Genomic DNA, 23,691 nt, shown 5'->3' with positions numbered 1-23,691 from the left:
AAGAAAGCAAGAACCAAATAGCACTTCCTGTGAGCACAAAATATGTTAGAAATCACATTATTTGCAGCAATAACAAAAACACATCACCAGCGTGAATATTTTGGCACTGGAGCGCAGGAGAGGCATATGTGTGCCAATTAAAAGTTCTTGGAGGCTAGAAAATAATGGCAGAGACAAATCTAAAGAAAAGGAACAACAGTACCAGAACACGGCTGCATATCACAAGCATCAGACGGAGTAATGCAGACATGAGCAGAGGAAAAGGAGCAGCAACATGCAGTTGAACTGGCAGAGGTACATAATGACCGAGACCCAAGTGAGTGTCCAGTTAATTCAGCCCATAAATTAGTTCTTTGGATTAACAGTCTGACTGGCCACGTTAACGCTCCTTCCACGGCCCTAAATAAATTAGTTAAAAATAGGTTAAATCTAATGTAATTCTAGATTTTAAGGAAAGAGATGATAAACAATTTCTTAAGGGATCTAATTATGAGGCTATTCTATATTGGGGTGGGAGTGGGAGGGAGAGAAGAAAAAAGCATAATGAGATGGCTGGTACCAAGCTGGTTCACACTGCTTTGACCTCATACCAGAAATGCATAAATATCAATTTCAAACATTACAGGACTGTAGTTAGAGAGCGCTCAATAAAAAATGCAGAATGTATGGAAATTGTGTTTGGAGTGAGAAAATGTAAAACCTTATGAAGTGTATAAGACAATGTTGAGATCATTTTCTGAAAGATGTTGCTTGACCGAGTCAGGTCACTGAGCCAGCCAACCATTTCAGTCTCACAGACACCAAAGAAAACTAAAAATGCATAGATGCAGAAGATGCATAGAAAAGTACCACCGCACAGTAGACTCATGACTAAGGTCAGAACATGTGGAGTCAGGGGACAAGTAGCAGAATGGATAGCCAGCTGGCTACAAACCAGAAAACAGAGAGTAGGGATTAAAGAAATATAGAGTAGCGATAATGGGAGACTTCAACTATCCTAATATAGACTGGGATCGTAATAGCCTGGAGGGCAGAGAGGGGAAGAATTTTTGAAGTGTGTTCAGGAGAACTTTCTTGATCAGTCCGATGAGGAAGGAGGCATTGCTGGATCTGGTTCTGGGGAATGAGGTAGGTCAAATGGAGCATGTGTCATTGAACATTTTGGGAATAGCGATCATAGTATCATAAGGTTTAGATTACCTATGGAAAAGGACAGGGAGCAATCTAGAGTAAAAATGCTTAACTGGGGAAAGACCAATTTCAGTGGGATGAGAACGGATCTGGGCCAGATAAATTGGACTCAAAGACTGGCAGGCAAAACTGTAATGGGACAATGGGCTGCCTTTGAAGAGGAAATAGTTTGGGTACAGTCGAGGTACATTCCCACGAGGGGGAAAGGTAGGGCAACTAAAGTCAGAGCTCTGTGGATGATGAAACAGATAGAGAATACCGTGAAGCAGAAAAAGAGCACGCATGACAGATTGCAAATACATCTGAGAATCAGGCTGAATATAGAAAGGTTAGAGGGGAAGTGAAAAAGAAAAGAAGAGGGGCAAAGAAGGTATGAGAATAGAATGGCAGCTAACATAAAATGGAATCCAAAAGTCTTCTATAGGCATATAAATAGCGAATGGGTAGTAAGAGGAGGGGTGGGGCTGATTAGGGACCAATAAGGAGATCTACACATGGAGGCAGAGGGCATGGCTGAGGTATTCAATGAGTACTTTCCATCTGTCTTCACCAAGGAAGAGGATGCTGCCATAGACATAGTGAAGGAGGAGGTAGAGAAGATACTGGATGGGGTAAAAATTGATAAAGAGGATGCTGGACTAAAAGGCAGCTAAATATTGTACTGGGAAGACTGTGGAAGGATGAGATCAAATGGGCTGAAGGGCCTTCTTCATTGGAATTTACTGTGCGACCTGGTGATTTTAAAACACAGAAACCATCATTGCAATCACAGATTAGTTTTATTTAATTAAAACTTTTTTTTAATTGAAGAGGTGGCATTGAAGATGTAATGGGTAAAGCAGGAACTAATGGAAGTTCCAATTCCTTTGAAAACTATGACTGAGTGCTAAAGCTGATCCACGGACTGCTCAGCATGACAGGAATCCATTTACAAGGTGCTCACCACCAACATCCAAAAACAGACGACCAAAAATAAATTTTAAAATGACACTGGGCTTTGGGTACTTTGGACAATTAGTTTACCCTCTATCTTTCTCTCGTGTCAACTTGGCTCAGAGTCAAAGTTGTGGGTTCGAGTCCTGTACATGACTTAAGCACCTAATAGTTCAGCGCTGTACTGAGCGAGTGCTACACTAAAATGCAGACGACACTAAAATTGGCTGAGTGGTTGATAATGAAGAGGAAAGTCATGGGCTGCAGGAGGATATCAATCTACTGGTCAGGTGGGCAGAGGAGTGGCAAATGGAATTTAATTCAGAGAAGTGTGAGGTGATACACTTTGGGAGGGCTAATAAGGAAAGGTTATACACATTAAGCGGTAGGCCACTTAATAGTGTAGATGAACAAAGGGACCTAGGTGTGCTTGTCCAGATCCCTGAAAGTAGCAGGCCAGATAGATAAGGTGGGTTAAGAAGGTAGACGGAATGCTTGCCTTTATTGGCCGAGGCACAGAATATAAGAGCAGGGAGGTTATACTTAAATTGTATAATACTTTGGTTAGGCCACACCTGGAGTACTGCGTACAGTTCTGGTCGCCGTATTATAGGAAGGACGTGATTGCGCTAGAGTGTAGAGGAGATTTACTAGGATGCTGCCTGGGATGGAGAATCTTAATTATGAGGACAGATTGGATAGGCTGACGATTTGGCTGCATATAGAAAATTCAGAGAAGTGGAAAAGTAAATAAGAGGGCCAAAGAGAGAGTACGAGAATAGATTGGCAGCTAACATAAAAGGAATTCAAAAGTCTTCCATCGGCATATAAATAATAAATGGGTAGTAAGAGGGGTGGGGCTGATTAGGGACCAAAATGGCAACTTAGGCACGGAGGCAGAAGGCATGGCTGTGTACTTTGCATCGGTCTTTACCAAGGAAGATGCTGCTGCCAAAATCTTCGTGAAAGAGGTGGTAGTTGAGATACAGGATGGGATTAAAAATTGATAAGGAAATAGAAAGGCTGGCTGTATTTAAAGTAGATAAGTCACCAAGACCAGATGGGATGCATCCTAGGATGCTGAGGGAAGTAAAGGTGGAAATTACACAGGTTATGGTCATAATCTTCCAATCCTCTTTGGATACGGGGCTGGTGCCAGAGGACTGGAGAATTGCAAATGTTACACCATTGTTCAAAAAAGGGTGCAAAGATGAACGCAGCAATGACAGGCAAGTCAGTTTAACCTCGGCTGTGGGGAAGCTTTCAAAAACTATAATCAGGGACAAAATTAACAGTCACATGGACAAGTGTGGATTAATTAAGGAAAGCCAGCACGGATTTGTTAAAGGCAAATTGTGCTTACCGAACTTGATTGAGGTTTTTGATGAGGTAAGAGAGAGGGTTGATGAGGACAATGTGATTAACATGCTGTACATGGACTTCTAAAAGGCGTTTAATAAAGTGCCACATAATCGGTTTGCCAGCAAAGTTGAAGCTCATGGGATAAAAGGGACAGTGGCAGCCTGGATACAAAATTGGCTCAATGACAGGAAAAAGAGAGTAGTGGTGAATGGTTGTTTATCGGACTGGAGGAAGGTATACAGTGGTGTTCCCCAAGGGGCGGTACTAGGACCACTGTTGTTCTTGATATGTAATAATGACTTGGGTGTACAGGGCACAATTTCAAAATCTGCAGATGATTCAGAACTTGGAAGTATAGTGAATAGTGAGGAGGGTAGTAATAGACTTCAAGTGGACAGACAGAGGCTGGTGAAATGGCTGGACACGTAGCAGATGAAATTTAATGCAGAAAAGTGCAAAGTGATACACTTTGGTAGGAAGAACGAGGAGAGGCAGTATAAACTAAAGGGTACAATACTAAAGGGGGTGCATGCACAGAGAAACCTAGGGGTATGCAAGCACAAATTGTTGAAGGTGGTAGAACAGGTTGAGAAAGGGGTTAAAAAAGCCTACGGGAATAGAGGCATAGAGTACAAAAGCAAGGAAGTTACAACGAACTTGGTTTATAAAACACTGGTTTGGCCTCAAATGAAGTATTGTGTCCAATTCTGGGCACTGCACTTTAGAAAGGATGTGAAGGCCTTGGAGAGGGTGCAGAAAAGATTTACGAGAATGGTTCCAGGGATGAGGAACTTCAGTTATGTAGATAGACTGCAGAAGCTGGGGTTGCCCTCCTTAGAGTAGAGAAGGTTGAGAGGAGATTTGATAGAGACGTTCAAGATCATGAGGGGTCTGGACAGAAGAGAGAGAAACTATTCCCATTGGTGGAAGGGTCGAGAACCAGAGGACACAGATTTAAGGCAACTGGCCGAAGAACCAAACGGCGACGCGAGGAAAAACTTTTTTTTACGTATCTGGAATGCACGCCTCAAAGGATGGTGGAGGCAGATTCAATCGTGGCTTTCAAAAAGATTACAGCATTCGGCCCGTCGAGCCCATGCCGGCTCTCTGCAAGCACACTTCAGCTAGTTCCACTCCCTGTAGACCTGCAAATTTGTATTCAATTCCTTTGCTGTAACCATTCAGAGATTCTAGTTCAACAATCTATTGGCCTCGATTGCTGTTCTGTACTGGTTGGACATGCTGCGTGTCTACAAGACTCCGAGGTCTCTTTCGGCTCCATCTATATTTATTTCAACACCTTTCATCAGGTACACGTGGAGTTTATTTTTCCTTCCCACGTGCGGTACTTTAAACTTGTCTGGAATGTTTCCCTTAACGTTCGCGGCTGCGCACCAATCACAAGGTCCCACGCAGGCCGCTCACCAGCTGCTGCTGAAAAAGATACCACGCAAATTTAAAGGGACCACGCACCAACAAAAAAAGAGGGAACATTGCTAGTCTGCAGTAAATCTTGTCTACCATCGCTCTGCTCACTTCAATATTTTATCCATCTCATTCTGTGGTTTCTGAGCTGCCGTCTCCAATTCTACTGCCCTGCCAAGTTTGGTGTTATCTGCAAATCGGGCCACTTTACATCGCGTTTCTGAATCCAAGTCATTGAAGTAAATTAGAAATAGTGGTGAGCCCAACACCAAGCTCTGAGGTACCCCACTCAGTGCCTCCTCCCTCACTCAATCTAACTCCTCTAACGAGTACTTGTCTTCTACCCTTCAGTCTAAATCTTATCCATCCCCAGTGTTTACACTGGAAGCCATCAGGTTTGAGTTTTGCATGGAGCTTTATCAAAAGCTTTTAGGGAGTCCAGTTACACCATGTCACAGGGTTCACCACAGTCCATATCGATTGGCACTTCCTCAAAGTTGAGCAGGTTGGTCAGGCTTCTGAATTCAAGCTGACTCCAGCTTATTAGGTCATCATTGTATAGATTGTCCTCAAGTTTACTCCTGATGATCGATTTAGTTACTTGACTCAGAATGGAAGCAATGGGTCTGTTGTTGTTCGAGTCGGTTTAGTCACCCTGCATGGCCAGCAAAAGAATCTCTTGCCCTTTAACAGCGGATGTTTCTTGTTCTCTAATTGTTAGACTAGTTTCATCAAGTTAAACAGTAAAGGAAAGAATATTCAGAATTTGTCTATACTCTTTGGACTACATGAAAGGAAGAATTAAAAAGCAATCACATTCATGTTAAACAGCATGAATAAAACAAAGATGGACTCCTGCTGTGCAATTCTCTGTATCTGAATTTTTCTTCCCACAGAGCCAGCCTTTGCAACAAAGTCCAAGCATAGCAAAATGAATGAATACTCCGAGACAGATACACCACTCCCAACCGTTACCCTAACAGTCGCATTATAAATTCTTAGCTTTCAATCCAAAGTTGAAATCAGTGCACCATTCTTGAATAATTGATTGGCTTTTGAGCAGATCACTGAGCTCCACACTGAAACATCAACGTTGGCACAACTCCTCTAAAAATGAAAGTTGAACACAACTATTGGCTCATTGTATCACAGCTCTCCAGGCTGCTGGATTGTTCAATGAGCCAGCCACCTGCTGACTGGGTTTGTGCCAGCGCACACACAGGAATGAAAGTATTTCAATCACGAAAGGTATTATTGGCAGCAGTATTGACCGTGCACGGTTAGCCCGGCAATAAGCCGATGCAGATTAAAAAGTGATGGGATTCGAACACTCCACCTGCAAATCCCACGGAATTCTCCAACGTCAGGAAGGCCCTACTCTTTTACTTGTGAAGAATCGTGAGGCAAGCAGAGGCTGTGTGGAATGACATCTCTTTAGTGTCACCCTCTCAGACACGGCTGTTGTGACTCCCAAATCAAAATAAAGACAAGAGTACGTTACTGGGAAGAGACCTGCGACTGGTGCGGTATTCCCAGTGCCAGCCCGACCCTTGGCAGAAGGGAGGAAGAATGAGGATAGAGTGCAGAGCAGGCGATCTTGCCGACATGGATAGTGAAGATTTGTAGGGTCATGCGACCCGCACCAGGGGCCAATTCGAAAACTGACACTAGCAATTAAATCACCTGCATCCCCGCTTCATTACTGGGGTTGAAGTGAAGAGCGGTCCTCTGCCAACTGCCGGTAAAAGCTCCACTCATGTGGAACTGAGCTACACAGACAAGGATGGTCCTGCAGTTGAACCACAGTCCATGTTCCCAGTGCCTCTGGGCTAAGAGGGAAGGAAAAAAGATACACAGCTAAGGTTCCTGATCACTACCCAGTGTCTCCTGCTAAATCTGCATGTGTGTGACTGTCGAGGGAAGGCTTCGACTTGGCCTAGCTACCATACTGCTATGGTCGAATAGCCTGCTAACATTCACCATCTAGGCTCAAATATGAAGAATCACTACCTGGAAAAAAAACTACAAGAGAGTCAACACTCAAGGAACTATATTTCAGTAAGGTTCAGCATTTTATAGGGAGAAGTAAAAGTAAAAGGGTGAAAAAAAAGCATTGAATAAAATATATAATTAGACCAGAGGTGGACCATGGTAACACATTTCTGTGTGGCCCTGGTTTACATTCACAAACTCTTGGGAATGTCCTTTTAAAATCTAGAAAGAACAAACTTGCATTTATAAAGCACCTTTCAGGACCTCAGGACGTCCCGACGCACTTTACAGCCAAATTGTGCACAGCAAGCTCCCACAAACAGCAATGTGATAATGACAGATAATTTTTTTTTTTTAGTGATGTTGGCTCAGGGAAAAATATTGATCAGGACACTGGGAATAACTTCCCTGCTCTTCTTCAAAATAGGATCTTTTACGTCCACCCGAAAGAGCAGACAGGGCCTCAGTTTAATGTCCAATCCGAAAGACAGTGCAGCACTCCCTCAGTACTGCAATGGAGTGTCAGCCTAGACTTTATGCTCAAGTGTCTGAAGTGGGACTCGAACCCACAAGTTTTGTGAGTCAGAGGCTTCAGCTGGTTCCTCAGAAGTTGCACTGTGACACACAGGCAGCTGCTAATCCTGCCAAGGCTGCAGTAAAAGATCACCGATTGAAATTCACTCTTTCTTCCAACTCACCGAGACTAACTGTCTGAAGAATAAACCGTTACTTTGCCTAATCTACACGAGATGTTTATTAGCCACACAGGTAACTGGGAAAAAACAGAAATGCTGGAAACACAACGTCTGTGGAGAGAACAGAGTGAAAGTTTCAGATCGACGACTTTTCATCCGAGCCCGCTGAGTGTTTCCAGCATTTTCTGTTTTTAAACTCAGATTTCCACAGTATTTTGCTTTTGTTCAAGTGGCTGGAAAACTGAAGTGTTACTTGAACTATTTACAGACATTTCAGACTCACTGAAGTAAACTTGAGGAGAGAGTGCACAGTATTACAAATAAAGAACAGACAAATGAATGATTCTTATGGAAGGCTTGTTGTCAAGCAGCATTGTTCTTCTCAGGACGCAAGTGGTACAGGGCATCTAACACTTTGCGCTGCTGTGTAATGTCAATATTCTACAGGTGACAACGGGTCATCTCCACACTGGTCTCGCATGATTGCTACTCCCCCAAATACTGCTATCGACACTCCTTTAAATTGTTTGCTCAAAGGGCTTCGGTAAATCTTGACAGCCACAGTGGGATAAGAAACGTCACACAGGCTGACCAAGATGGCACTGTGCAAACTCCTCACCCTCCTCTGGACTTTCGTCCAACCTACACGGCCTGCAACTCCGCACTACACTCATCAGTTTTTACATTTGCGCTCTTAAAAGGGAGCTTTCGTGTGTAAAAGAACATATTTAAAGGATCAAAGCTGCCCTATAATTACAAGTCGCTACTCAGCAATTAGCAGATCTGAATATTGCAGGGTCAATACACATTGGATTCAATGGGTAAAATATTGGCCTCCCAGTTTGTGTCACTAAACCCCTCGCTTACTCCATTCAAGTACCAAAGATTTATCAAAAGAAGGAAAAGGAGTGGGGAGAAAAACTACATTCTGTAAGAAGTATTCCGTCATCTCACTTTGCTACATACAGCTAATTTGGAATCAAGATGTGGATAACTGCATTTCTGATTAGTGAATAAATGAACAATGGACACCGACCATCATTGGCCCATTTGATCTCAATGCTCCTAGTTTATATGAACGTGTACTGTAACCTTCTTGTGCATTTGTTGGTAAAATGGTAAAAGTGCAGGTGTTTTTTGTTAATTGAGAGTGCTTTACTTCCTTGGTTACTGAATGGTAGTAGATGTTTGTTCAGTGAATAGGCACACGTGAGGTACATTTACCCGTATTGGGTGCAAGGTGTTTGCGACAAGAATTAGTGCGTGTGGCTAAAATGCTGTTGCCATAGCAACATCGCGTTTAGTCAGCAATTTCTATTGCACAACACTGCTTTCAGGAAAAACGCCACAATGTCTCATCTATTAGGGGAGAGCATTTTGGATGGAGAATCCCCAGCTCACGTCTCCACACTGGTGATGAAGGCTATGGGTAGCCTGTGTGCATCCTGGACTAACTCCAGTGATTTCAAAGGGAACTTGTGCTTCAGACTGTAGCTAGCCAAGGTAGGAAAATGATCACGGCTGCATTTGGTCTTCAGACTACGAAAGAATTAAGTATCTTCTAAAATGACATTCTGCTTTATTTTCTGCTCATGCAATCCAGTTTTCAATCACTATGACACAACCTCGGTTGGGCACACAGGCAAGCAAGCCATTGCTATTTTTTTTTTAAATTTGGAGAAAATGCTGCATGTTGAGCATAGAGAACCAGCTGGTACTCAGTTGCATCAATATCAATTGCAGCCGCCACCAGTACAGGAAGGGTATCCTTAATCACACCATTCCAACAGAGTCTGGAAGGGCAGTCATGAGATGACCAGAATACTTGATCATCCACAGGTATGATTAGAAATGCACATGAAACGCTTGGCAAGCTCAATTACCACTGAAGGTTGAGCTGCTGTGAATTTAAGAGCGAGGTGCTTTATCTTAGACAGGCACATAAGCTAGAGACGACAGGAATGTGAAATTGACACAACTTCTCACAAACAATGCCTATATTCTGATCAACAACACATGAGGTTCTATGAGAAGGTGACACTGGCTTGTGAAAATCATCACGAGGCACTGCAATTAAAATGAATACGTGAGAAGGATGAGTCGCAAGGATATTGTGAATGATGCACTGCTGCAGACATACCAACTGTAAACTAGAGGCAGGAAAGGCAATGCTTTCCATCGATGAAGAGCAGATTAGATGCCATTGCAAAGGGATCCTTACCTTCTCTATGCTGTGAAGCGAAGAAACAGATACTGTCCGAGAAGAGATTGGGTGAAATGAGTCCTCTCTACTGTTCTGCTGGTGCTGTAGAGACATTATGGGATGTGGTTCTGCTCTGTGAGGCAACGGTGAAACTCCGTAGGGCATACCTTGCCCCAGCAGGTGGTTCTGTTGCATGCTGGGAAGCGTCCACGAGCCCTCAGGCTGCAGGTACTTTGAAGAAGGTGGTGGCGTGTGTCCTGAAGGAATTGGGTATGCGGGATTATACATGGGTTGCTGAGGCAGCTGCTGAAAGCCAGAGTTGTTGATGGGTTCAAGGGAAGGGTTACTGTCATTCAAACTGGGATACTGGCTGTTGTGATTTGCGTTGGCTGCAGGAAGATGTACAGGGGGATTTCTGGTCTGGATCTGTCTGTATTGCAACAATCGGGACTGAAGGGGCATCTCGTTAAGTTCTTTATTTTCAGTCTGATCTGAAGGTGGCATCTCTCTCAACAAACCTGGGAATCTGAAGGAAAAGAACACAAATTATCATCTTGATACCTGAATCTTTTATCGCCAATCCTTAACTGCTGCTGGCCAACTTTGTTTTTAAATGATTTTAGTTGTAAAAACGCAATACTGATCGTCAAGTATCCATTTAATTCCTTACAATTTCCGTCCGACATGCTCACACATGCAGGTCCAGCAGGGGTCGCTGCATAGTAATCAGGAATGAAAACCCAGGACGGATTTCCCCTCCCAGGGGTGCGGAGGTGAATTGTAGCGGTTGAGATCAGCGAACACAGTACAGAACAGGGATCAAATCTGGGACCTTCCTGACCTATCTGGCTCAGCTACGCACCAGATAAACTTGCGGAACCACTTTGTGGGGGGAGGGAGGGGCCGATGATTCAAATATTCTACATACAGAAGGATAAAAGGAACTGGCAAACTGATCTGCATTCGATTTATAGCTCTCAGACAATTCAAACAAAGTTATTTTCTCTCGCGTCCTGGCTTCTCCTGCCTCGGCCGAGCGAGGGACCTGTGCGCCAATGCTGTTCTGTAATTAACTCCTGGCACAGTTCAGAGTGGGCTGTCTTCATTCCCGCCCCTTACCGCAACAATCAGCATTGTTGAGCAACAATTTTATTGCTGAAATGGCTGTTTTACTGAGACATTTCTCTCAGTATATTCCACACTGGATGCACAAAACAGAACAGGCACCACGTAACCAGGAGACATTGCTTTTGTGAGGAGTCACATAAACCTACTGTATCTTAACTTGGACTTTCAAGAGAAACCAGATAAAGCCCAGCAGCAGTCTTGTTGAGCAATCGACTGAAAAAGTCAGCAATAGTTATTTTTTTTCCATACAACATCTATATTAACTTCCTCCCCTGGGAAATGCACCAATGTGGACTATGACCGACCTCCAGATTGATGCATTTCCAAGGTGAGGAGCAGGAAGTTATATTATTGTCCATCCATTGTTCCCCACAGTTCCTGTTGCTCACTGAAACCAACGTGAAGCTGAGGGGAGATGAAAGTGCCGCCATGTTTTGGTGCCTAAATGTTGGAAATGCAAAAACAACCTTGGACGCAAATTGAGCCACCAACTATCTCACGACAAGTTGTTGGTTTTGTGTTTTATTTTCAATTTTAAACATGGCTGTCCTTTCCAGACAAATGCTTCAGGAGAAGGCCACGGTAGGTCTCATCCTGGAGGTCATCTTGACAGGTAGCTTCCTCTGCACTAGAAACGTCTGCTTCAGTGTTAATCAGGTTCAACAGTTGTTCAGACACTAGCACCAAACCTCAAAATGCTTTGGACACATCACAGCTCAGACGTTACCTTTGATATGTCGGCCCATTTTCCTCCTCAGGGTTATTGCTATGCTTCCACTGCCCTTTGAGAGCATGTTGTGAATACCTGACTTGCTGCTGGGATGGGTGAGCGAGCTGGTGAGGATATGATGGACTCCCTGTATTGACATAGTCCGGATGCTCATTCCACTGGTGAATTCTTGAATGCTGTCTCATGAGATCTTCAGCTGTGTTGGTATGCAATGAATCTACAAGCAAAACCAAGAATTGAAACAAACTCAGATCATCTTTGCTGACCAGAAGTTACTGAAATCTTTCAAATATTGATTACTAATGAAATGATCAACTGGATTGGTGAATGAACAATTACTACCCCAAGCAATCCAGTACAAACACAGCATTAAACATCCTAAAAGCTATGGTCTCACTGATTTTAATTCAACTCCCAACGTCGGGCTCAGAAACTCCTTCCAGACAGATCCCGGAATAAATGAACAACTTGCATTTGTATAGCACTTTTTGAAGTCCTCAGGACATCATAAGGTGCTTCAAATTTAACTCATTACTTTTTGAAGTGCAGTCGTGTAAGCAAGAGTAGCAGCAAGGTCCACAAACAGAAAATTAGATCATCGGTCTTTGGTGGTGTTGATTGAGGGAGAATTTTTGGCCAGGACACTGGGGGAACTCCCTGCTCCTCTCCAAATAGTTCCATGGGATCTTTTAAGTATGCCAAAGCAGTCAGACAGGGCCTTGGTTTAATGTCTCATCCACAAAGTGGCACCTCCAACAATGCACTCCACACTGCAGTGTCAGCCTAGATTAGGTGTCAAGTTCTGGAGTGGTGTTTGAACAATTAAAGTCATTACGCACCCATGAATGTTTAAGTTAGCAATTTTTACAACTCATCTTTAAAAAAGATACCGATAGAGAAAATGCATTTTGTAAGCCATGGCACCAATCAGCAAGACAGACATCGACAGACACCAGTCACAGAGGCACATACAGGATGTATATGATTGTGTGTTGTATTATTTGAAAGTAGTCCCATGCTAAATTTTGAGTACACCAATAGATTAAAGCAGAACAGATGAACACAGAATAAAGCCTTACGTCCGTGCAGCTACTGGATTGGTTCATCAACAGCTCAAATTAAAAACGTCCATGGTTGCCAGATTAACTGTCCTCTCTGATCGAAAAGCACAAGTGTGATAACCTCCAATTTGAAAGTAAAACTCTAGGTTGCAAACTCGTTTGGCACACAGAATACTCCTCCAAAATCCAGCTCTCAGCATGAGCTCCTGTGATACTTTTCACATACTAATGCTGTATTTCTTAGTCAAGTATGTGGAAAAGATGATTTGTAACTTTGTATTCTAGTTGCTGGGATCAGGAAACTGTACTGAACAGTATGTTAAGGCAAGGCCAAGTGCCTACAGCAGAACAGATGGCAGCCAACATCTTCAGAGCCGATGTGTACACTGCCTCTCCCGACGCACTTGTGGGAATGGCTTCTTTATGCGATTGCCAGCCGTGACTCAGTGGGTAGCACCCTTGCCCGAGTCAGAAGATTGTGGGTTCCCACTCCAGGGACTTGAATACAAAAATCTGGGCTGACACTCCAGTGCAGCACTGGGTGAGCGTTGTACTGTTGGAGGCTCGGTCTGTTCTCAGGTGGCTGGAAAAGATCCCATGGCACTATTTCGAAGAGGAGCAGGGGAGTTATCCCTGGTGTCCTGGCAAATATTTATCCCTCAATCAACATCACTAAAATAGATTAACCTAGTTATTATCACATTGCTGTTTGTGGGAGCTTCCTGTGAGCAAATTGAGCCACTGTGTTTCCGACATGACAAGTGATTGCACTTCAAAAAATACCTTATTGGCTGTAAAGTGCTTTGGGATGTCTGCTGGTCGTGAAAGGTGCTATAGAAATGCAAGCCTTTAAAATCAGTTCTTTTGGTATATATGGCATAAAAATAGTTTGAAAGTCGACACTTTGAATTTGGTGAGTGAAACTACCGATTCCTGCTGAGGAGAGCTGCTGGTGGCCTTTTGCCATTTCATATCACCAAACACTGAAATTACAAAGCTGCCCAGGAGGTCTGCTTAACACTTCCCCCACCCCCCTCCTCACCCTCCACTTCCAATTAAAAATCAAACCATCTTGCATCAAACTATAACTCCCTGATACATCTTATGCAGTAGTTCGGAGATGCAGCTTTCTGGTGCTGAAAAGTGGCTGCTGCTTTCTCCAAAGCTTGCTGCTTCTCAGTGGGTGGCAGACACTCAACGTGAAATGTATTTTTTGGCTATTTAGGTAGAACGATACACGTTTAGGAATTGCAACGAAATGAGTGCAGCGCGAGTGTTTGGTGCAAAGCAGAAGAAAGCTGGAGCCTGGAGGTACTTTAAAAGCTTTCTCAATCCTCAACATTTTACACTGGCCAATTCATGAGGGAGCCCGGTCTCAAGGTCCCACGCCCTAAAATGACTGAAGCACACAAGCTGCACCAACACAATTTTACCCAACAGTTTGTGCATTGTATATAAAATGTTTAAGATAAGCTGGATGCCGTTACACATTTGAACCACTTTGGAGATTCACCCACATCCCCCACAAAACGTTGCTTACCTAAAATTTCCCCCATCCCGGATCCTGAGGTATTGTCTTCGATGAAATTGAATGGGCGAGTATGGGAGGCGTTGAAGTGTGGAACTGACCTTAATGGGTTCAGTCCTTCCAGAGGCTGATCCGGACATGAGCTATCGGTGTTTGGGGAATGCTGCGATGGGTGAGAATGGGAAGAAGGAAAATAAGTGTGGTTGGGGGCTTGTGGAAAAGCAGGGGAGAGCTGCGATGGCTGTTGCTGTGACAATTGATTATGTTGCTGTTGCAGTTGATGTTGCTGTACTGGATACTGTTGCCTAGGTACCGGGGGCTGATGAGGGAACTGTCGATTAGAAGGGTGATGGTAAGGTGCAGGTGGTGGATGCGAAGAAGCGAGATGGAAATTTAGCTGCCTTTGACTGAGATTGTCCTTTCGGTGAAATCTAGAAATGGGATAGCCTAAATTGGAGTGTGATTCAGGGCTCCTGTTCTGTGCCAGCAACTCAGGCTCCGCCTAATTAGGATCAAAGAGCAGGAGTCAAATCCAGGAAAATACAAGCATCATCAGTAATGTAACTATTAACTTACAGAAACAGATCATTAGGGTTAAGCTGCAATCGTTTCATTTTTTTTTTTAAATGACAACATTACAACAACCTAAAAATATTTTGGTAACATCAGTGTTTAATATGCAAAGTAAATTTAAGTCAGCTTAAAAATCCAGTTTTCAGCAAACAGTGATATATGGTAAAAAAATACGAGTAGATTTTTGAACAAAGGCTTCAACATCAACTGGTTTGATGATCACAGACAATGGATCCCTTTCTCATCAGGATAAACAGTTGGATAACGAAGACAATGGAAAATAATGAAATATTTCCTGGACTGGTTCTTTTTAAACTATCTGAATGAAACATTTTCTTTTGAATATAAAATATACCCAGTTGTCTTTTGCAACACCCAAATCAAAAACGTACACCCAACTTGATTGGGACTGTCTGCGTGACTGTAATCACAGTCACCTTGAACTTGGCAGCATGTAGTGGGTGGGATACACAGACCCTCCCCAACCGCCCCTCTTTTCCAAGATCAAGGCAAGATTGGCAAAATCATCCCCAAGCGAACCCAGAGTGACCACGTCAGTTGCAAAGGGAGTTTAAACCCTGGCTGCCTAGTCCAGGGATCTATATTCTAGCATTGTGCCACAGAGTTTTCCAGCGCCTCTCTGGGCGATTTAATTTATGGTCTGCATCCCTTTCGATCACGCGTCTTTTATCCAGCTGTCAGCCAAAAACTGCACGTTGAGGCTTTGTACCACTTGCACTGGTTTGAAGCTCCAAATCTGTGGGGCAGACTTTCAACCTGCTGCTCAGGAGTGAGAACATTAAAATCAATAAAAATGAGACATCAGGATAGCTGCAATAACAAGCAACTGACGCTCAAGGTGAGCTGTGTGTCTGGGCAGCAAGTTGAAAATCTACCCCTCCATGTCTAACAATACATGTCTAGCAACGCCCCGAATCCGCAACTCCGAAAACCGGAATTGTCCGAAAACCGGACATTTTGCACATAGCTGATGGAGTCTTCCAGAATCCAGAATTGTCTGAAAACCGGACATTTTTGAGGCAAAACTCAAAGTCTGGCACGGATTCAGTCGAGGATTCCGGATTTCAGACTATTGATTTTCTTGTCTGAAATCCAGAAAAAAAACAAAAACCGAAACGGATTCGGTTCCGAGGACTCCGGATTTCGGACGTTGTAACTGTACTTCACTCGTCTGGCTTTCTGCTTCAAAATCTACAAACCGGTTTTCATTTGGAAGTCTCAAAAGTAAAGGTTAGATTAGCCAACAGGTTCATGTCAATCACATTTCCCAATGACATTAATGAAGCTAAAGAACCATGAACTTTTCAGCACGGAAAGGAGGTGGCGTTATAGAGGAGTCCATACAAGATGGAGAAAATCATTCTAGGATATTTCATTTAGATTGTGGGAATAGAACGAGGGGGCACAGGTTCGAGCTAGTAAACGGTAATAAGAACATAAGTAATAGGAGCAGGATTAGACCATTTGGCCCATCAAGTCTGCTCCGCCATTCAATAAGATCATGGCTGGTATTGTCGCCAAGAGCATGCAGAAATCAAGCACAGGCAGCGGAAGGAGCATGCGGCAAACCAGGCTCCCTGCCCACCCTTTCCCTCAACGACTATCTGTCCCACCTATGACAGAGACTGTGGTTCTCGTATTGGACTGTACAGCCACCTAAGAACTCATGCTAAGAGTGGAAGCAAGTCTTCCTCGATCCCGAGGGATGCCTATGATGACGACTCAATCCCCATAACTCTTTAACTCCCTTGAGGACTGACAGCAGGAAATTCTTCTTCACCCAGCGAGCAATGAATGGAATAGAGAATCAAGGAAGAAAAGTGTCTTATTTCAGGCTGTTGTATAAAATCACACACATACCTGTTTCTCTTTGGAGTCAGGTGGTTTCTTCTCCGGAGTTTGAAGCCTATTTTGTTCAGTTCTTGCACTGCCCTCAGTTTTTGCTGGATTTTTGGCAAAAAAAATTGTAACTTTCATATAAAACATTCAAAATGTTGACCATGAACCACATTATAAACCCATGCATTTAAAACTGCTGTTACACCAGATTCTCCCCCCCCCCCCCACCCAGTGTTACAGTTCCCAGGATAATTCTGTAATTTTACAACAACTTGTATTTATATAGTAAACGTCCCAAGGTGCTTCACAGGTGGATTAGAAGACAAAAAATGTGACACCGAGCCACATATGGAGAAATTAGGGCAGATGACCAAAAGCTTGGTCAAAGAGGTATGTTTTAAGGAGCGACTTAAAGGAGGAGAGAGAGAGGCAGAGAGGTTTAGTGAAGGAATTCGAGAGCTCGGGGCCGAGGCAACAGAAGGCATGGCCACCAATGGTTGAACAATTCTAATTGATTATAATTAAGAGCGCAGAATTAGAATCAGAATTTGAACTATTATATTATTAAGCAACACATCAACAATGCTATTTGCTGCACATTCTCCTGAAAAAAAAACATAACCTCTTCTTAATTCTCACCCCATCTCTGAACTCCATATCTTGATTGCATTATTAGCCAACTCTGCGATCCCCTATCCTGCAATTTCTTGTTCGATTCCCTTCCATCCAGCTTGCACCACCCTGCTGGCAGCACTGAGATTGACCTGCTCCAAGTCACCAACAACATCCTGTACGATTGTGCACTAATTCTAGCCCCCCCCAACTTCTCTGCATTGTTCAACACGATCCACTACTCCATCCCCCTCCCGCCGCTCTATTGTGGTTCACAGCCAATGGATTTCCTTCACATATTCCACTCCCACCAGTCCCAACATAGCCGGCCTCTCCTCTCAGCCCTGCAGCTTTCTCCGCTGTATTCCCTGGTTCTGTTCTTGGTCCCCTCCTTTGTTATCATTACATGTTGCTACTTGGTAACGTGGTCTATAGGCAGTGAGTTTCCAGATATATGTTGACAACACTGAGCCCTACCTCTGCACTGCCCCTGTGCATCGTTGGAATGCTTGTGTGACAGTTGCTTGCCTCTGCCTTTACCTCATTACCACTGAACATAACCCCTCCTTACTGGCCGCCTGTGGCCCAGCCTACGCTCCGGCCAATTGCTGCAGCCCCCTCCAGCCCAGGGGTCCATGTTCCTCCTCCTCCTCCTCCTCCTCCCCCCCCCCCCCCCCCCGCACGGCAGAATATCTCAGCCCTACTCTCTATAACTCCCCCTTCAACCTCTCCTTGCTACTTCTCTCCCTGTGACTCCATCAAAAGCTTCCTCCAAACCTATCTTTCTGACTACGCCTTTAGTTAGCTCTTCCATAAATGCTTGGTGTTAGTTTCATCGTGCTTTGGGGCATTTCCTCCATTGGAGATGCTATGTAAATGGAATTGCTGTTATCAAGTCTATCACCACCAGGAGTATCCAGACTTCACAATTGGTTGCATGCTCCAGAATTAACATAATTTTGTTGAAATTTTCCTTGAAATATTATCTACATGGATTATCTACCACTCCTGTTTAAAATTGGACACAGCATTTTCTGATGCACTGTTACTAACAGTTTCCAAAAAATCATTAGATCTACCATGATCTTCCTGAAGAAAGTGGTCATGCCTGTGAATAGCGACAATCACTCCCGAGTTCCCAAAATACTAAAGCACTCTTTCTTCCTAAGAGTCTAATTTTAAGTGACAAAATCTTTTGACAGCAACTGCTAATGCTCCTGTTACGTGAGCAATGCCATGTTCCATTGTGCGCTCTTAGCTAAATAAAAGCCAAGGCTGAAAGGGAGCAATAACCCGAACGCATTTGGAAGTAAATCAGCGGTGTACAGCACAGCTTTCGCACCAAACCAACCGGACCCCACCTGTTCTGCTTTGTTCGTTTTCCTTCTCTGGATGTTGCTGCCCAAGTCCAATTGGGGAATGATGACCGAGACCATAGGGGATGGGAGATCCACGGCCGTGTGCCTGCAACAAGTTCATGTTGTACGCCATAGCCGCTTGATGGCTCATAATGCGAGGATCAACTGCAAAACGGCCTTGGTAACTCGGCCAAGGAACCTGCAAGGACAGGCAATCCTGATTAACCGCAGCACATTGACAATACCAAGTTCCTGTGATGTTTGATGGCACTCCATCAATTCCTGATTTACTGTGAGAATACCTGCTAGTCATGTAAAAGGAAGTACAATTGTATATAGTACAAGGGCCCGCCAAGACACGATTGGGTGTCTGTTTTCACATTACTTATTTTTGTCACAATTGATATCATCATAGCTACCCCAGGATCCAGAAGGAGAACATCTGCAGTGAAAGTTTGCACCATGTCCATAGAAACACAGAAAATAGGTGCAGGAGTAGGCCATTCGGCCCTTCGAGCCTGCACCACCATTCAATATGATCATGGCTGATCATGTAACTTCAGTACCGCATTCCTGCTTTCTCTCCATACCCCTTGATCCCTTTACCCGTAAGGGCCACTTCTAACTCCCTTTTGAATATATCTAACGAACTGGCCTCAACAACTTTCTGTGGTAGAGAATTCACAATTCTCTGAGTGAATAAGTTTCTCCTCATCTTGGTCCTAAATGGCTTATCCCTTATCCTTAGACCGTGACCCCTGGTTCTGGACTTCCCCAACATCGGGAACATTCTTCCTGCATCTAACCTGTCCAATCCCGTCAGAATTTTATATGTTTCGATGAGATCCCCTCATTCTTCCAAATTCCAGTGAATATAAGCCTAGTCGATCCAGTCTTTCTTCATATGTCAGTCCTGCCATCCCGGGAATCAGTCTGGTGAACCTTCGCTGCACTCCCTCAATAGCAAGAATGTTCTTCCTCAGATTAGGAGACCAAAACTGAACACAATATTCAAGGTGTGGCCTCACCAAGGTCCTGTACAACTGCAGTAAGACCTCCCTGCTCCTATACTCAAATCCTCGCTATGAGGGCCAACATGCCATTTGCCTTCTTCACCACCTGCTGTACCTGCATGCCAACCTTCAATGACTGATGAACCATGACACCCAAGTCTCGTTGCACCTCCCCTTTTCCTAATCTGTCACCATTCAGATAATATTCTGCCTTCCTGTTTTTGCCACCAAGTGGATAATCTCACATTTATCTACATTATACTGCATCTGCCATGCATTTGCCCACTCACCTAACCTGTCCAAGTCATCCTGCAGCCTCTTAGCATCCTCCTCACAGCTCACACCGCCACCCAGCTTAGTGTCATCTGCAAACTTGGGATATTACATTCAATTCCTTCATCTAAATCATTAATGTATACTGTAAACAGCTGGGGTCCCAGCACTGAACCTTGCGTCAATGCCCGCCATTCTGAAAAGGACCCGTTTATTCCTACTCTTTGCTTCCTGTCTGCCAACCAGTTCTCTATCCACATCAATACATTACCCCCAATACCATGTGCTTTTATTTTGCACACTAATCTCTGTGAGACCTTGTCAAAAGCCTTTTGAGAGCTCACATACACCACATCCACTGGTTCTCCATTGTCCACTCTACTAGTTACATCCTCAAAAAATTCCAGAAGATTTGTCCAGCATGATTTCCCTTTCATAAATCCATGTGTGGAGCTTGAGTAGATCTGCTGTCTGGTAAATTATGATGGTCTTCCTCAACAAGACAACAGCAAATCAGAATCCCGTGAGGTTTCTAGTTCTTTCTCTACCGTTGATTGTTTTTGTCAGCTAACAGACTTGCAGTGCTGGATGACTGAGAGGATACTCTGATCATCAACACCTGCATTACTGATACAGTCACACCTTCCAGTCTGACCCTAAATTATGAAAGCTGCATGGAAGGAAGGGAGAATTACCAGGGCAGCGGCTCCAGCAAAGACAGATAAACAGGTAAGGCGGTGTGGCTTCATCGTGAGGCACCTGGACCTGTGGAGCTGAGGCACTGCCTGGAGTAGTTTTATGTTTTCCAGGCCAGGGTGCAGGATCTAGGGACTGAGTGCACAACCTAATGAAAAGTGAAAGGTCTGGGCCTGCGGGTGCACTGCATTTAGGTACAAAATAATATTACGGATAAAATGTCTGTGCTCTTACAAGAGAACTACAAACAATTGATAAATGCACTACGAGGCAAAGGTGCAAAAGTAATAATATTGGGGCAACCTCCAGTGCTGAAGGGTTCACCAGAAAGGTCTTATCATTGGACTCAACATGTGGCTGGAGGGTCTGTGCACAAGGGAGAGGTTGACATTCATCAACAGCTGGAAGAACATAAAAACATAAGAATTAGGAACAGGAGTAGGCCATCTAGCCCCTCGAGCCTGCTCCGCCATTCACCAAGATCATGGCTGATCTGGCTGTCCATGGGGACGGTAAGCTTTGTAGGAAGGATGGTCTTCATCTCAGAGAGTGACAGGAAATATTGAGGCAGCTTATGGAAAGGATTTAAACTAATTGAGCTACGAGTTATATTAGACAATTCTGTGTGCAGTTCCTTCAGGGAACTTAACCACAGTCGAATATTCAAGATAGAATTTGATAAATACTTGAAGGGGAAAATGTTGCGGGATTAACTGGATAGCTCTATCAAAGAGCCGGCATAGGCACAATGGGCCGAATGGTCAGCTTCTGTGCTGTATCATTCTATAGATTCTGTAATACTATAGCCAAAGGTTAAGACCAAGATTATAAGGGGAAAATAATCTTAAACTGCAAGTATATAAAATAAGTGCCGGAATAGGGCAGAGGGAATTGGGAGTAGATACACAAATCACAAAGTAATGATGAAGGTTAATAAGGCTATCAAAAACAAACAAAGTACTGGAGATCATTTCTAGAGGATAGAACTGAAAAGCAGGGAAGTTGTGTTAAACTTGTGCAGAATCTTGGTTAGACCACAGGTGGAGTGCTGTGCACAGTTCTGGTCTCCATATTATAAAAGGATGCGGAGGTACTGGAGATGGTGCAAAAAAGATTTTCTAGGATGATACCAGAACGGAGAGGTTATAACCATCAGGAAAGATTGAACAGGCTGGGGCTCTTTACTCTAGAAAAGAGAAGACTGAGGGGTGACCTGATAGGGTAGACATAGAGAAGAGGTTTCCACTTGCAGGGAGACCAGAACCAGAGGCCATAAATATAAGATAATCACTGATAAATCCAACAGGGAATTCAGGAAAAACTTCTTTACAGAGAGTGGTTAGAATGTGGAACAGGGAGTGGTTGAGGTGACTAGCATAGATGCATTTAAGGAGAAGCTGGGCGAGTGTTTGAGGGAGAAAGGAATAGAAGGATATGGTAATGGGATTAGATGAAGGGGGGGGCAGGCTCGTGTGGTGCATAAATAACGGCATGGACCAGTTGGGCTGAATGGACGGATTCTGTGCTGTAAATACTGTGTAGTACTATGTATATAGTCCCTTAAAATGTTTTTATGTTATTGCAAGAAGTGTTAGAAATAAAATAATAGAACTTAAGGTCTTGCACAGCATTAGAGAAATTAGATATTATAGGCACTTCTGATACATGATTGTATGTGAATGCTGGAGCAGAAATCCAGCTTAAAGATTACAAGGGTTCTAGGAAAGGTGGAGTAGAATAGGAGAGAGATTTTAGCTGTATTTGTTAATGAAAATGTAACCGTTGCAGAGATGTGATTTTAGTGCAGTAGCTGCAGCTGAAGCTACTGGGATTCAATTAGTTCAAGCCAATGGTTCGAAATGAATCACTGGCACTTGTTATAGTGCTCCAGGACAAGGGGCCTTTTGTGGGAAGGCATTTTCAGCACAAATTACGAAAGCAGCTGCATTTAGACTATTTTTGATTTGGACCAATGCCATCTGGACGAAAAATCACTACAAATGGGCATCAAGAATATAAATTGTACAATCAAATGAAAACGTATACAAATAAAATTAAAATTAAATCATGATCTGGTTCCTTTTGTTGATCGTGTCCTGTGGTATCCAAGCATCTGGATTAGGCAGTGTATATGTTAATTTCTCTGGAATTCACTGGGCCAATGGTGAACCATCTGGTGTAGGTAGAGGGCAGATCAGCTGGAAGATTTGTTGATATTATAAATGAATCTTTCCTCACAAAGCATGTTAGTGAGGAAACTAGGTGTAGTTGATGACTTGATCTAGTTTGTAACCAGTAACTCAAACACAGCTTCAGGCATCCATGTTGTGGGGGGGGGGAGAGAGAAACACCTGGGCAAGTGACCACAGCTTCATTAGATTCAATCCAATCACAATGCCCCACTCCCCAGGTTAGTGGGCAAGGTGGCAGGCAGCACACTCCCAGGGCTCTGCCAACCCCACACTCTAACTAGCTTCAGGAAAATGATTCCAAGTACAAAGGGAAAAGGATAAAAAATTAATTTCCATTTCTATCGAGGAGGAGGTAAATGCAAACGTCGCCGAACTGCATAATTAAAAAGCTAAGGAAAACCCTGAACAGTGCTTTAAATTAAGGCAGATGGTAATAGTGGAGGGCTTGAGTATAAACTAGTGGAACATAAAGTTAAAACTCGTACCAGAGGAAACGTCTTGTCACAAAGGATAATAAACGTCTGGAATAATCCACCAGGCAGGCTAGCAGAGACAGTTGGCCAAAAATTGCGATCAGAGGCTTGGTGGATGCCTCTGACCAATTTTTTTTTTTAATAAAACGAAAGTACCTGGTGGCCCCGGAGGAATGAACACTTCCAGTCCAAGGCCTCCATTCTCAGCCTAGTGCAGAGGCCCATGCATCCCAGGAACATAAGCACATCCTGGGATCACATGGGCCTGGACCACCAATCACAATGTAATATTCGCATTGATAATAATGGCGAGTTCCATTTGTACAAGCTCCCATTACAATCAATGAGAATGCCCCCCACAACACAACACAACAAATTAAAAAAACACACATT

At 43.6% G+C, this 23,691-nt stretch overlaps 1 protein-coding gene across 4 annotated transcripts in view; it reads right to left on the bottom strand.

The window, feature by feature from the left end:
* The window catches only part of helz (helicase with zinc finger), a 295,601-nt gene that overhangs the window by 25,153 nt on the left and 246,757 nt on the right, over positions 1-23,691 (bottom strand). For all 4 annotated transcript variants that reach the window (XM_070857885.1, XM_070857888.1, XM_070857887.1 and 1 more), the window contains exons 25-29: positions 18,655-18,850; positions 16,703-16,785; positions 14,261-14,750; positions 11,657-11,876; positions 9,820-10,327 (exon numbers count right to left, since the gene is read on the bottom strand). In XM_070857885.1, the coding sequence (XP_070713986.1) occupies positions 9,820-10,327; positions 11,657-11,876; positions 14,261-14,750; positions 16,703-16,785; positions 18,655-18,850 (1,497 nt within the window). The remainder of the gene's footprint in view (positions 1-9,819; positions 10,328-11,656; positions 11,877-14,260; positions 14,751-16,702; positions 16,786-18,654; positions 18,851-23,691) is intronic.

The sequence above is a fragment of the Pristiophorus japonicus genome, chromosome 16, assembly GCF_044704955.1.
Source record: "Pristiophorus japonicus isolate sPriJap1 chromosome 16, sPriJap1.hap1, whole genome shotgun sequence".
Taxonomy (NCBI): Eukaryota; Metazoa; Chordata; class Chondrichthyes; family Pristiophoridae; genus Pristiophorus; species Pristiophorus japonicus.
Note: the sequence above shows the minus strand (reverse complement) of the source record. Positions and strands in the feature narration are given on the sequence as shown.